At 41.3% G+C, this 15,003-nt stretch overlaps 1 protein-coding gene across 30 annotated transcripts in view; it reads left to right on the top strand.

Moving 5' to 3' along the window:
- Nucleotides 1-15,003, top strand: part of TNRC6C (trinucleotide repeat containing adaptor 6C) — a 314,076-nt gene that overhangs the window by 202,431 nt on the left and 96,642 nt on the right. For 12 of the 30 annotated variants that reach the window (XM_043527807.1, XM_043527809.1, XM_043527806.1 and 9 more), the window contains one exon: nucleotides 13,505-13,837. The exons of 1 other annotated variant lie outside the window; for it this stretch is intronic. In XM_043527807.1, the coding sequence (XP_043383742.1) occupies nucleotides 13,505-13,837 (333 nt within the window). Of the gene's footprint in view, nucleotides 1-1,279; nucleotides 1,436-13,504; nucleotides 13,838-15,003 lie in introns of those variants that run through there. 17 more of the 30 variants (XR_006285663.1, XM_037913956.2, XM_043527791.1 and 14 more) reach the window with 8 other exon arrangements.

Raw genomic sequence — 15,003 nt, 5'->3', positions numbered from 1 at the left:
GGAGAGCTTTCTCCCAGCACTGGTGCCGCAACTACACAGCCATGTTAAAGCGCTGCCATGGCAGCGCTTTTACATTGGTAGTGAAGATATACCATTAGAGTAGTTTCAGGATTACTGAGTGAGCCAGAAGCCCTAATCTCTGCTCTGCCCCTGCATCATTTTGTGGCCTTGGGCAAAGTCATTTAGAGCTTGATTTTCAGAGGTGTTAAGAACCTGCAGTTTCCACTGGAGTTCTAAGCACTCAGCCACCTGTGAAAATCAGGTTCTTAACCTTTCTGTGTCTGGTCCACATCTGTATAAAATGGGAATACTTACATTCCTCACAGGGGTACTATAAGGGATTTTGTACAGAACTTTGAAATTAATAATAAATGTTCTTTTGAGTCATCTCAATCACCAAAGCTAGGCAGCTTATCAGATTTTTGCATCAGATCAATTTGAAAAGACAAGCATTTAGATATAAGTTCTGAGTACAGGTAAGTCTTAAATGAGGTAGCCTTCTCAAAGGCAGAATGGCAGGCAGAAGTACTGTGACTTTCTTCATGTTCTCTGTATAGTACGTTTGATAGCTGCCAGTGTCTATTGTTAACAAGTAGAAGCTATGCTTTTTCTAACATCAGTACTTCTGCAGAGAGCTTGTCTGAAATTCATGTCATTAGGGGCATATTGTCAAGTGAAAGAACCAATTTAATTCTTATTGTACACTGTAAGCTTCTTAAAGGTCAGCTGGAATGGCAAAATCTACTGTAAAGTAGTGAGATGCATTAAAACAAAATGAAAATATTTTGGATCACGTGGGAAACTTGATAAAACTAAGAATTATTTATGCTGAAAAAACAAAATCATTTGCATGTAAATGATGAATGTTGATTTTATTCGTATTTGAAGAGGCATTATTTGTTTCATAGGTTTCTCTTTCCCCATAAAATTTTCAGTTGCAGGATCTGAGAAGACAGTATTGGTTGGCATTTTAGAAAAGGCAAAAGTTTTTTTTCCTGCACATTGAAATTATTTAGAAATTATTAAACTAGAACATCAAGGAAATGTATTATTTTTTATTTTAGAAATAAGTTTATATAAAATGATGCAGACTCCAAATGAAAGGTAGATTAATTGTTTAAAGAGTTACTTAGATTGTATGTTCTTTGTGGCAGGTACTGTCTTGTTTATGTATTTTCACAGCACCAGTGGGTTCCTGGTCCGTGACTGGGGCTACGCGGTGTTATGATGATATTTATGTAGTAAGATTCTGGGATTGGTACTCTGTCTCTCTTTGAAGCCTTACTGCATACGAGCTTGCCAAGCCAGTTTGTCGGTGCCTCATCAGTGAAGTGCAGAGCCCTCAGACCACTATCAAATCTCCTCAGAGGGCAGTCCTCCGTGAACAATGTCTGTTTGAGTCAGTGTGGCATGTTAGAAAACAGCTACAAGCATGGTGAGAGTTCTTTCTGTTTAGAATGTCACTACGTTGAATCATCACTGGTATTTGTGGTGTGTTACTATCTGGTTTTCAAGTTCAGTCATTTTCAGCTTTTTTTTATACCCAACTTTACAAATCGCACTCATGCAACAGCACGGGCTTTCAGCTGCTAATAAATAATAGTGAGAAATGGAGTATTGATGAGTCCTATTGCTTTTCAAACATATTAACCTATTTTACATATGCGAAAGCAGCACTTAGTCATTGGAACTGCTCTCAAAACTCCTATGACACCTAAACACTGTTTACATTATAGGGTTGCCAATGTAGGGTCGTCCTGTATTGTAAGGGACATCCCTTATTTAAATAAAAAATTGCCTGTCATGTACTAATTCAGTGCAGGATGCCTTTTATCCTGTATTTCTTCCTCTGCCTGCTCCCTCCCCTTTTGTGGGCACATACACATGTGCTGCGGATGAAACAGCCAGAGTTCATTGGCTGTGTCTTCCGTCAGTAAAAAAAAATTCTGATTGGTTGACCTGTACAATAGGAGGCAGGGCTACAGGGGTTGCGGGCAGTCAGGAAGGCTCTCCATACAGCAGGCAAGGTAGCTGGTCTCAACTGAGTCAGGAGGCAGAAGCACAGGACCTGGCTGCACAGGGTGCTGAGGTCAAGGGAAGCTGGATTGAAGGGATGGAGCTACTGCGTAGTGGGGCAGAGCAACAGCTGTTAGGGCAGGTTTCTTGGTCCTAGTGCCAGGCAGAGGGCTAAGCCCTCCCCCCGACACTTCCCATCTGTGCTGCACCCCTTTTTTCTACGTCCCAGTCCCCAAAACCCTGGTCATTAAGGACATCTGAGGTCTGTCCTGTATTTTTGAAATGCAGCATTTTCAATCCTAGTTCACAATATGGATGCATAACAGACTTTCCAAGGATGGCTAAAGCCAAAAGCCAAAACTTAGTGGCTGATCATGGGCATTGGCTGGCTGTGAAGAGTAGGTTCAGTTTGAAGCAAACCATGATTTTGCAGTTTAGTCAACATTTTTCTGATTAACCAAAAGAAATTTCCTGCCTGTTCTGCAGAGGTTGCCCAATGACTTCACTGAATCAGTGCATTTCCCAGCTACAAGCCATAACCTCTCCTTAGCTAAAGTCACTCTCTTGGTGTTACTTTGGTCCTCAACATCTTATTGCCCCATCAAAGTGGAGGTCACAGCTATGAGCCCCTTCCTAGTAGACTTTACACTATTAAGGACTCTGTGCCAGTCATTGTTGGCAGAATCTGGTGTAGTTTTGGCCTCATTACTTCAGTTAAGATTAGCATGTGTGACATGTCAGATATAAATCTGGAGTACAGGATTTAGATGCACAGCAAAATTGGGATATGCTCAAATGGCTGATATGAATAAGGTAAAAGATTTGGTTAAAGACAGCCAGAAAACAAAGGCTTAGTATGTCCACATAATAAACTTTTGGATCAGTTTTGATGTAGTTTTTTGTTTCCTGAATTATTAGACAGGTTAAAAATATGTAAAATTGCTTAAGGTTCAAAGCATCATGGCTGTAAACAATGTGAAAGTTATATATTTGGGGAATCTCACCAAACATTAGGAGAAGTGACTAAACTTAAAAGACCATGGGCTGATCAGACATACACAATGGCTTATAACTAGGGTTGGAAAGATTAGATTTTTATCAGTAAATGTCAATCTCACTGTACAAACACAAACTGATGAAAGAATATTGCAATTGATGATTATCAAAATTTACAGGTAGGCAAAGTAGGAAAAACGTTTCTTGAGAACTTAGTTTGATCTAAGGAAATCTGCTTTGTATATTTTGACATGTGGTGGCTGTGTTTTAATGGTTATAATTTTTTGAATCTGTTCACTATCATTAAATAATTGTGTGACCCGCTATAATTTCCACAACTATGAACATTTAAATCTATAAAAATCTGAAAAATGCTTAAAATAAACATCGCTACTGTCCATTGAAATGATAAAATTGAATTCTCCAAAGCCTGCTTATAATTCAAAGTCTAAATGAGTACTCTATCCCAAGAGTAAATTGCCCCTGCTAAAGAGAGGACTGTCTTATCAACTGTACAGACGAGAGATTTGTTATAGTAACTGCGAAATAAACAGCTCAAAGATTGGAAATGCATATTACTCACACAGAGGATAGTGAGAATTTTTCATGATTTTGAGAATTTAGTATTCTGCTTACTTAACTGGTACTTCTGTGGGGAAATTTTGTCTTTGGTTTAAATTTAGAAACTGGTAATCAAGGAGGAGATAAAAGTTGGGATAGCCATGAAAAACACAAGTGAAACTGATTTTAGTGATTTAAATCTAAAATTTGTGGAGAGCATTAAAGTTTAAATACAAGGATTATTTATATAGTGTATTATTTCTATTTATGTACATTTATTTCTGAAGTATCTAAGATATATTCTGATAGATCTTTTCTGACTATCCTATAAATTACTCAGTACATTTATAAAAGCTAGTGCTCTTTCTATAGAGCTGTCCTACTGTGCCTTGGTCTATCTATCTGTTGACCAGAAAATGTAAGATAACACAAACGTTGGAGAATCAGTACTTCTCTTTCAAAAAGGCAAAATCTTTATCACCCAAATTGAAGATACTCTCACCAGGCGAATACTAATTCAGCAAATCCACATTCAGTTGTACTGCATGGAAAACATCTATTTTGGATCAACTCTGCAATTTAAATAGAGTACCTCTCCTATTGTAATCAGCAAGGGAAAAAGGTCTCCGCTACTATTCATGATATGAAGAAAACTAATTTGGTATTGTCAACACATATATTGTTGATTATTATCCTTACAGCCATTCCCTTTTGTGTGCCTGCAAAATATCTTCAAAAGTACAAAATATGTATGGCTTTTGTGTAGAAAATGGGGTAGTGAATTTAAACTTAATGTTATGACTAGAAATGTTTTTTGGACTACTATATTTAGGAGTACTATTGGACTACTATTTAGAAAAATGTCCTTGACTTAGAACTGTTGGATAGAGAAACAACTGTTGATTTTTGTAAAACATTGGATATGTTATAATGAATTATGTGCTCTTAGTTATGAATTAGTAGAGTGATAGGAACACTTGGCATTGTTGTATGAAAGTGCAAAAAAAAAATCCAGAGAAATGTGGTCAGCGTACATAGGATACATGTAATTTATTCTTTCCAACCAAATGAAATAAACTGAATAAATCCATCCTATTCATGTGTTTAAAACAGACCTCATAATTTAAAACATTTTCTAATTATGTATGTATGTATAATCCATTTCTAAACAAACTGCACATACATACACATGAATGCAGTGTGACAAAGTTCCTTCTCTACCTTGGTGAGTCTTGCACTTATTTGCTCGCCTTGGAGCTTCACGGCAGCACTCAGTTTGGCCGTTTTCGTGAACCCACAGTCTAGGTCAACTCCTCCTGTGTCTGACCAGGAGTTGGGAGGTTTGGGGGGAACCCGGGCCCGCCCTCTACTCCGGGTTCCAACCCAGGGCCCTGAGGAATGCAGCTGTCTAGAGTGTCTCCTGGAACAGCTGTGTGACAGCTCCAGCTCCCTTGGGCTACTTCCCCATGGCCTCCTCCCAACACCTTCTTTATCCTCACCATAGGACCTTCCTCCTGGTGTCTGATAATGCTTGTACTCCTCAGTCCTCCAACAGTCTACGTTCTCACTCTCAGCTTCTAGTGCCTCTTGCTTCCAGCTCCTCACATGCGCACCACAAACTGAAGTGAGCTCTTTTTTAAACCCCCATGTGCCCTGATTAGCCTGCCTTAATTGATTCTAGCAGCTTCTTGATTGGCTGCAGGTGTTCTAATCAGCCTGTCTGTCTTAATTGTCTCTAGAAGGTTCCTGATTGTTCTGGAACCTTCCCTGTTACCTTACCCAGGGAAAAGGGACCTACTTAACCTGGGGCTAATATATCTGCCTTCTATTACTCTCCTGTAGCCATCCGGCCCGACCCTGTCACAGCAGACAAATACATAGTATGTGCAAGTATATCTTAAAATGGAATCCAGGGTTATTTATTTGATAACTTAAAAAATAGTGAGCTGACGTATTCCCTTGAAATTACTTTTCAGCCAACACACACACACTTCTCTTCCGTGATAACAGAAAGTTATTTAACAATATTCTTAAATTAGGTATTAAAGCAAAACACTGCTGCATCTGTATCTTACTCTGACCATTATGGATAAAAGAGTGGTAGAATAGTCTGTATAGTTTTTGACTTTGTAATTTAATTCCTTGGCTGTGGAGAATAGTAAAGCAATTTTATTCAAAGCAACCTTATACCTGCTGTTTTGTTTTATTGTTTTAGGACAGTCTTACTTCACCAGGAATCTAGCTTTGACTTAAACTCAATTAAAAATCCAGGAAACTTTTCCAGTCACACACACACACACAGAGTTGTGGAGAGTTAAAGGGAAATGCAGATGAAACATTCATTTCACAAGTATACATTCTTGAGTTATGTTTTTTTATATATATTTTTTTCAGTTCCTTCTCAACTGCCCTTGGCCTTAAAGACTAACAAATTTATTTGGGCATAAGCTTTCGTGCGTAAAAAACCCACTTCTTCAGGTGATGTGTTTTACCCACGAAAGCTTATGCCCAAATAAATGTTAGTCTTTATGGTGCCACCGGACTACTTGTTGTTTTTGTGGGTACAGATGAACACAGGTACCCCCTGATATGTGTATATGTATATTTTACTTACACACACACACACACACACACACACACACACACACACACACACACACACACACTTTCGAGCTTCATGAATGCGAGCCACGCAAGGTTTGGCATGAATTTCAGTGAATATTTAGGGCTTATTTTATCCTACAGTAGGAGATGAACACTGGTGTGTGCATGAACATGCGCAGCTCATTTCCAAGATGCTGGGTGAAGGGCAGCATGAACATGAGGCAGAATTGAGTTTTTGATGTGCTCTGTTACAAAGATACTTGAGATTATATTCACTGGTGTGTACGTGGGCCTATGTTATGGTTTTGATCCAATTTATAAATTGTATTTAAGCATCATTTGATATTTTTAGCTATCATGAGAGTTATTGTATATATTTAAGCATGTATTAAAGTTTGAGGAGGCCACATTTTTTCTTTGAGTAGTGTCCCTGTGGGTGCTCCACTATAGGTGTATCTGCCTCCTTGCGCCTCAGATCGGACATTTTAGGTAGCAGTGTCTGTTCAGTCTGCACATGCGCTTTCTCTGTCTCGTTTCTTACCTCGAGGCTATCTGGTGCTGCACAGGTGAATCATCCTCAGTTCCTTCTCAACTGCCCTTGGCCTGCGACGGACCATTAGCACAATCTGAGAGATGATTAATTTCTAAAATTAATTTTAGTTTACAGAATAGCTAGTAGGATTTGTTATCTAGGTTTGTTTTATTATAAAACATTTTTTGTGGCTTTCGAAAACCGTTATTTCCCTCTCCTTACTGATTTTGTTACCTTCTCCCCTTGTGGGGGCGGAATGAACCCCAAGAAGGGGCGTTACCAGCTCCCCTGGGTTTAAATACTGTCTTTCCTGCAGAGAGGCCATTCTGGTCAGTGACAGCCATTCATGCTGCAATAGCTGCTTAGGAGAATTCCATACACCACCAAAATGTACTTTCTGCCTGAAATATAAATAAAGGACAAGAAAGACCCATGAACTGAAGCTCAGATTCCTTATGATGAAAAATTTACTTAGACCAGCCTCTGACCCAGGACCTCTCCAGAGCAACAATCCTTGACGTGACCATCAACATCCACGGGACTATTAAACTCCAGTGGATTCAAAGAAGAAATCTGCTGATTCCTTTAATAAAACCTAAAAAAAGAGGGCTACAAGTCCCCAGACTGAAGAATTTGACTAGGGAAAAAAAAGGTGCGTACAAAATGGGAAATGACTGCCTAGGAAGGAGTACTGTGGAAAGGGATCTGGGGGTTATAGTGAATCACAAGCTAAATAAACGCTGTTGCAAAAAAAGCAAACATCATTCTGGAATGTTTTAGCAGGAGTATTGTAAGCTTGACATGAGAAGTAATTCTTCCGCTCTACTCCATGCTGATTAGGCCTCAACTGGAGTATTGTGTCCAGTTCTGAGCGCCACATTTCAGGAAAGGTGGGGGCAAATTGGAGAAGGTCCAGAGAAGAGCAACAAAAATGATTAAAGGTCTAGAAAACATGACCTATGAGGGAAGATTGGAAAAAATTGGGTTTGTTTCGTCTGGAGAAGAGAAGACTGAGGTGGACATAACAGTTTTCAAGTACATAAAAGGTTGTTACTAGGCGGAGGGAGAAAAATTGTTGTTCTTAACCTCTGAGGATAGGACAAGAAGCAATGGGCTTAAATTGCAGGAAGGGCAGTTTAGGTTGGACTAACTATATCAGAGTGGTTAAGCACTGGAATAAATTGCTTAGAAAGGTGGTGGAATCTCCATCATTGGGGATTTTTAAGAGCAGGTTGGACAAACACTTGTCAGGGATTGTCTAGATAATACTTAGTCCTGCCTTGAGTGCAGGGGACTGGACTAGATAACCTCTTGAGGTGCCTTCTAGTCCTCTGATTCTATGCCTGGCAAAATAATCAATCTCTGTACTGACTGAACCACGACATGGTACCCATGAGTACCAGTATTGGCAGTAAGCCTGAACACCGGAGGGGCACAGGTTCAGAAGCGTCAATACGGTCAGTCAAGAGAAGGGATAGAGACCGGACTACCTCTCCTAAAATAGCACTGCTGGAGACAAAGAGAGCTTCGGTTCTGAGCACTTTCACCAGAGCGCCATCTTCTGATCAATCGTTGGACCACAGAAGACTACAGGTACCACTGACTCCCTGGACACTGATGGGCCACTCTAGACCGACTCAATCGACACCGATTACCACCATAGTACCACAGGAATTCTGTTTCTCCAAGGACCTCTTGGTTTCAAATGCTGGAATCCTCCCTGCTAGGTATCGACCCCATCTTAGTCTCCTGAATTCCCCACAGTACTGAGACACTCTCTCCATGGGCCTCCTTATCTGCTCCACCTCTGAGCGAAGAAGAAGAGGGCAATGATAACATATCTTTGGTCTCAGTTCAAAGCTCCCCAGGGCAATGTCAAGGGACCAGACACCTGGAAACACTTGCAGAGCCACAACGTCGCCATGACAGGGAAGGCCCGCCCACTTGGTATGGACAACATTGGGTGCCACCACCCATGACTTTTGCACCACTCCAGTGGCAGTACTGGGACCAATGGGCAGCATATAGACACCAGTTCTCTAGGACCTCAGGTGTCTCTCATAGTGATAGAGGAAAATGATCTCCCTCAGCTTCCCTTTCTAGACCCCATGATCCTCAAGAGGAGATCTTTTGAGGAGTAGGAGGCACGACTGGATAAAGAAATTACTCCAGCAACATCATTCTATCCAGATGAAGCTGTGATGCCTCTTCCATCATCAATCTCAGATGACTTCAGACAGTTTCAAGATCTCACCAAGAGAGTGGCAGACTTACTTTAGATCCCCCTCGAAGTAAAGGAATCACGACACAAACTGCTGGACATACTCCATAGGTCCTCATCAGCTCTTACTACACTCCTGATCAATGAAGCCCTACTAGATCCATATAAAATCATCTGGCAAACACTGGCCATGATAACGCCCACATGGAAAAGGGCAGACAAAAATATTATGTCCCCTCTAAAGATGTGGACCCAAATTTCCTTGTGGTAGATGCTGTAATTGATCCTGGCAGACAGCACCACCCTAAATCAACACCGTGCAACAAGGATTGGAAAAAACTGGGCTTATTGAGCAGGAAATTGTACTCATCAGCAATCCTGCAGTTTAGGATTGTGAATTATCAGGTCCTGATGGCAAAATATAATCAATATCAATTATGTGAAAATCAGTGCCTTTATTGAACATGTCCCAAATGATCAAAGAGAACAGTTACAAGCCATCAGTGCTGAGGGCCAGCTTGTGATAAGGACAGCACTATAGACCACATTAGACACTGCAGATACAGCTGCCCGCTCCATATCAACTGCGGTAGTAATGAGGAGAGCTTCATGGCTTCACCTTTCAGGCCTCCCAAGAGAAGTCCAAATGACTGTGGAAGACCTTCCATTAGAAGGATCCATACTCTTTGTGGAAAAAACATTCTTCACTCCACACAGTAAAGGGCTCAAGAGCCACATTATGTTCCTTGGGGATCTACATACCTGCACAGAAAATAAAGTACAGTGAATCACAGGCATCACAAAGATTGACTGGCCCAGTTCCTTCCACCCCAGAGACACTACAAATCCCAGAGGAAAAGACAATGGATACAAAACCAAAAGCTAATAGCCCCTCTCCCCCCCAACTTCAACTGTACAGCTCTCAGCGTCGAAACTTCAATTTTGAGACGTTGGTTGAGGCCCAGATCTCCCACTCTCACTATTAATTGCTGCAAAACTCGAGTTATCTATATCCTTTTAGACTTTTTCGATAAAACTGGGAAAAGATAACATCAGACAAGTGGATACTGGAGATCATCTCCAATGGTTATTCAGTCCACTTTACCTCCCTCTCTCCTAGATATCGTCCCTGCCTGTCCCTCTTCAGGAACCCTTTTCATGAGTGCCTGTCATGTCAGGAAATAAATCATCTCCTAAACCCTGGTCATGTAGAACCAGTTCTAAATCAGCACAGAGGGAAGGGTTTCTACTCCAAATATTTCCTGATACCCAAAAAGAATGGAGGATGGAGACCCATTCTGGATCTGAGGTCACTAAAGAAATACGAAAAGGCACAAAGATTCAAGATGGTTACATTAGCAACAGTAGTTCCATCTCTGGACCAGGGTTCTTGACCGTTGACCTATAAGGTGCTTATTTTCATATTGCGATTCAACCAATCCCACAGGAGGTTCCCGCGATTCACCTCAGGTTAAGACCATTTTCAATACAGAGTACTTCCATTTGACTTATCTGCACCCAGAGTGTTCTCAAAGGTCCTATCAGTGGTAGTGTCCCATCTTCGCAAACTAGGAATCCTGATATATCTGTATCTAGATGGGTGTCTACTTAAGGCACAATCCTTTGATGAAGTCCTGGTAGCCACGCAAAAGACTATAGATGTATTCATGCAGGTGGGACTACAACTGGCACTCAAAAATTGACTCTGACTTCAGTATAACATCTACAATTCATGGGAGCCTGTGTAAATGTGGTGAAGGCCAAAGCCTTCCTCCCACTACACAAGTTCAACACCCTAAGCATCTTAATCAATGCCATTCAGATCAGCCTCCAGACATTGGCCAGAAATTGTCTTCAGCTACTACTGGGGCACATGGCAGTAAACACCTTTATAATAAGTCACGTAAGTCTCCACATGCATTGCCTTCAGGCATGGCTCCAAACGGTATACACACCAAACAGAGACAGATTGAATAAACTGCTGTTGATGGTCAAAGACTCTCTCAAATGGTGGAAAGATCTGCAGAATGTCTGCATAGGAGTCCCCTTCACTCAGCCACCTGCAACATTGATACTGACAACAGAGTCATCTTTACGTGGCTGGGGAGCTCATCTAGATAATCACATGGTTCAAGGCAAATGGTTCCTCTTAGAATCAACACTACATATTAACCTGTTGTAGCTCAAGGTGGTCAGGAATGCTTGTTGACAGTTCCTATAATTGATCAAGGATAAACATATAAAACTCATGACAGACAACACAGCATGAATGTTCTACGTAAGCCACCAGGGAGCAGTGAGATCACCATCCCTTTGTGCAAAGGCAGTGAAACTATGGAATTGGTACGTTTGGCACAGCATCATCATAGCAGCAGCCTTCCTGCTGGCTGTGCAGAATACCACAGTGGACACCCTCAGTAGGACATTCTTGCAGGAACATGACTGGGAAATGGACCCTGTTGTTCTCCACAATGTATTTTGTCATTGGAGAGTCCGAAAAATAGACTTATTTGCCATGACCAAAACAAAAAATGCTCCCAGTATTGCTCCAGAGCCGGTCTGGGACATCATTTGCTACGAGATGCTTTCCTCTTTCACTGGAATACAGATCTCCTTTATGCTTTTCCTCCAGTTCCTCGCATATTGAAGGTCCTGCTCAAGATAAGAAAAGAAAGAGAGCAAAAGTTATTCTCCTAGTTCACATGTGGCCAACCCAAATGTGGTTCTCATACCTTACTCAGTTAGCGTGTGCCTCCCAATCACTTTTCAGTCCCTTCCTCACCTCCTCTCTCAGAATGCCAGCCAGATTCGCCATCCCAGCTCACAGGTTCTGTGACTCCAGGTATGGTTCCTCAATGGTTCGAAAACAGGGAGCGTTCCTGTTCAGAGAATGTGAAAGAGGTGTTATTCCATAGCACAAAAATAACAACTCATCACATGTATATGCAGAAGTGGAAAAGATTCCAAATCTGCTGTGACTCAAAACATGTTACCCCCATATCCTCTCCACTCCTGCTAGTACTAGACTACATCCTAGATCTAAAAAAGGTCAGGATTATCTCTAAATTCAATAAAGGTACACCTCACAGCCATAACAGCCTTTCATCATAAGATAGATGGCTATTCCGAATTCACTTATCCTACAATGATTCCTCAAGGGTATGGGTAACCACCTACAAATCAGGCGTCCTACACCAACATGGGGCCTTAACTTGGTTTTCAAATGCCTTACAAAGCCTCCTTTTGAACCAGTGGCCACATGCTCACTTATACTTCTGTCTATGAAAACGGCATTCCTAGTAGCCATCATCTCAGCTTGGAGAATCAGGGAAATAGAGGCTCTAATTGCACACCCACCCTTCACAATTTTTTTTAGTGATGAGGTCACACTGACACCACATAAACCAACTTACTTCCCTCCCAACCTTCTTTCCAAAGCCACACCATGCCAAGAGAGAAGCAATATTACATAAACTCAATGTCAGGAGAGCTTTGGCATTCTATTTGGTTAGAACAATAATTTTCAGAAAATCTGCAAAACTATTCCTTTTGCTTGCAGAGAGGTCTAAAGGATCCTCAATCCTGAAACAGAGACTCTAGATGGATATCTAGCTGCATTTCCTATTGCACCTACAATCTTCAGCCTCTGTCTGGAGTTCAAACTCATTCCACAGGATCTGTTTCCACTTCATTAAAAACGTTCCCATCACAGAAATATGCAGAGCAGCAATTTGGGCATCTGCTCATACTTTTGCAGAACAGTATGCAATCATCTATAACTCAGCATCAGATGCTGTGTTTGGATCCACAGTATTATCATCAGTACTAACTCTTTTAATACTGACTCTGAAGTCCCACCCTTCCATCAGGGGTACTGTTGTACAGTCACCTACAGTGGAGCACCCATAGGGACACTATTCGAAGAAGAGGTTACTCACCTTGTGCCGTAACAGTGGTTCTTCAAGATGTGTCCCCCTGTGGGTGCTCCACAACCCGCCCTCCTCCCCTCTACTTTGGAGCTCTTAATAAATGTCTGTGCGGTAGAGAAGGAACTGAGGATGGTTTGTCCACGCAGTGCTAAATAGCCTCGAGGCAAGGCATGAGATAGGGAGAGCGCACGTGCGGGCCAGATGGACACTGCTACCTAAAATCTCTGATCTGAGATGCAGGGATGTGGATACAGCTACAGTAGAGCATCCATAGGAAGGCATATCTTGAAGAACCACGGTTACTGCACGAGGTGGGTAACCTCTTCATCTTGTAAAGTAATTTTGGTATTACCCTGTTTGTTCCTGCGTTTGTTGCTTCAGAATTGTTGTTTAGGGAAAAGCCCTGGTCAATTTTATACTATTATCCCTCCTAACAGAAACTTGGATAAAACTGTTTATTCCTTAAACAAATGTTGACATTTTTCTCCATAGAAGTTTCTTTATATATTTTGTATATAATTCTTGTATGTATTTTACTTTGCGTTTCTAAGATTAAATTTTATAATTTCTTTTACCCACTCATTTTGAAGAAATGATCTTTAATTCTTCCTTGGATTAAACTAATATTTGTTTCATTTTATACAGTGCCAGAACCTATTAAGACCAGTTTAAGCCAGCCCCAGCCTGCCGGTACCGGTACCAGTACTTCCACCAGCACTATTACCAACAGCAGCAATGGCAAGCGTGCATCTGCTAATGGGCAGCAGCCAGCTGCATCCCGTTACCTGCCTCGTGAGGTGCCTCCACGCTTCCGCCAGCAAGAACAGAAGCAGCTCTTAAAGAGAGGTCAGCCACTGCCTACTGGGACTCTGACGGGCGCAAGCCCACCACAAGGTACTGGACAAGCAGGGGCAAGTCCTCCTCCACAGCCAGGAGCAGGTGGACAGCATCATCCCAGTAAGACCCTAACCCAAACAGGTAAGACGTTCACATCTAATGGGGACGCTGCAAACTCATTCTCTATGTAATTATGCCTTTTACCTTTGGTAATTAAAGTGACTATGATCAAAACTACTGTAAGAAATACCAAATATTGTAAGTGGCAATGATAGTTTTGTAAGTTGAACATGTGCAATTTCTTTCTTCCTGAGGGGACATGAAAGCAGATGCATTAGCAACTTTATGGTGCAGAACTCAAATTCAGAAATGTTTACATATGCCAAAATTTAAAAAACTTTTTGTTCAGCAACCATTATCTACTGTTTTCCTGTTCTCAGTATGATGAATCTTACTGAAAATCTAACTATGAGAGAGGAAAGGGAGACATGAAATTTGAATCTTAAAATATATTATTTTTTGTTTGTATCACTGGTAAAAATCTTCATGTCATGTGAGTAGATTTCTATTTCTGCAGGTAGCAGGGCCTCGTGCTAGATGTTTTAGGCACAGCCTAAGATTCTTGCACAGGCAACCTTAATTTGGGAATTTCCTATGTGTTGAGTGCTTGACTTTGCAATCGTAATGTTCTTTAAGATATCTTTTGCATGTAGGTTAAAAACAGGTATATTTCACATTTGCTGTACTGCATTTTTTTGGTGTACATTTACTTGCTTTTCTGCTCCCTGATAAGCCACATGGTAAGAAACAAAAATCATAGGAAAACTAAATGAATACCCTGGACCTTCCTGCAAAGTCACCATGTTCACTTCAGATGGAAGCATGAAGGCTACCTACCTTCCTGACTATTGGGACTAGTGTGTGAGAGGATGGTCTCTCATCCACCTTCCCTCTTCTTTCTTCCTCCGCTCCAGCTACTGGTGAGGACATAAGAGGCAATTTTGCTTCTCCCTTCCCACTCCCTGTTAGAGATTCTGTAAATCTCTTTCTCACAGTGGTGATCCATTCGTTCAGAGTCTCTGATAGATATCTGTCACTCTGTTTTCCACTATGCCTGTTACTTACATATGTCAGGCAAAGCAGGGTGCATTCTTGTATGAGGTATTTACTCTGAAAAGGCAAACAGAGTGGGTCAGACCTGGTCCACACTTGAAAGCTAGGTCGTCCTAGCTACATTGCTCAGGACTGTGAAAAATTACATGCCCTGTCCAACATAGTTAGGATAACCACATCTAGATTGATGGAAC

Source organism: Chelonia mydas, chromosome 14 (genome assembly GCF_015237465.2).
Source record: "Chelonia mydas isolate rCheMyd1 chromosome 14, rCheMyd1.pri.v2, whole genome shotgun sequence".
Lineage (NCBI taxonomy): Eukaryota > Metazoa > Chordata > Testudines > Cheloniidae > Chelonia > Chelonia mydas.
The sequence above is the reverse complement of the archived record's forward strand: the minus strand, read 5'-3'. Positions and strand labels throughout refer to the sequence as shown.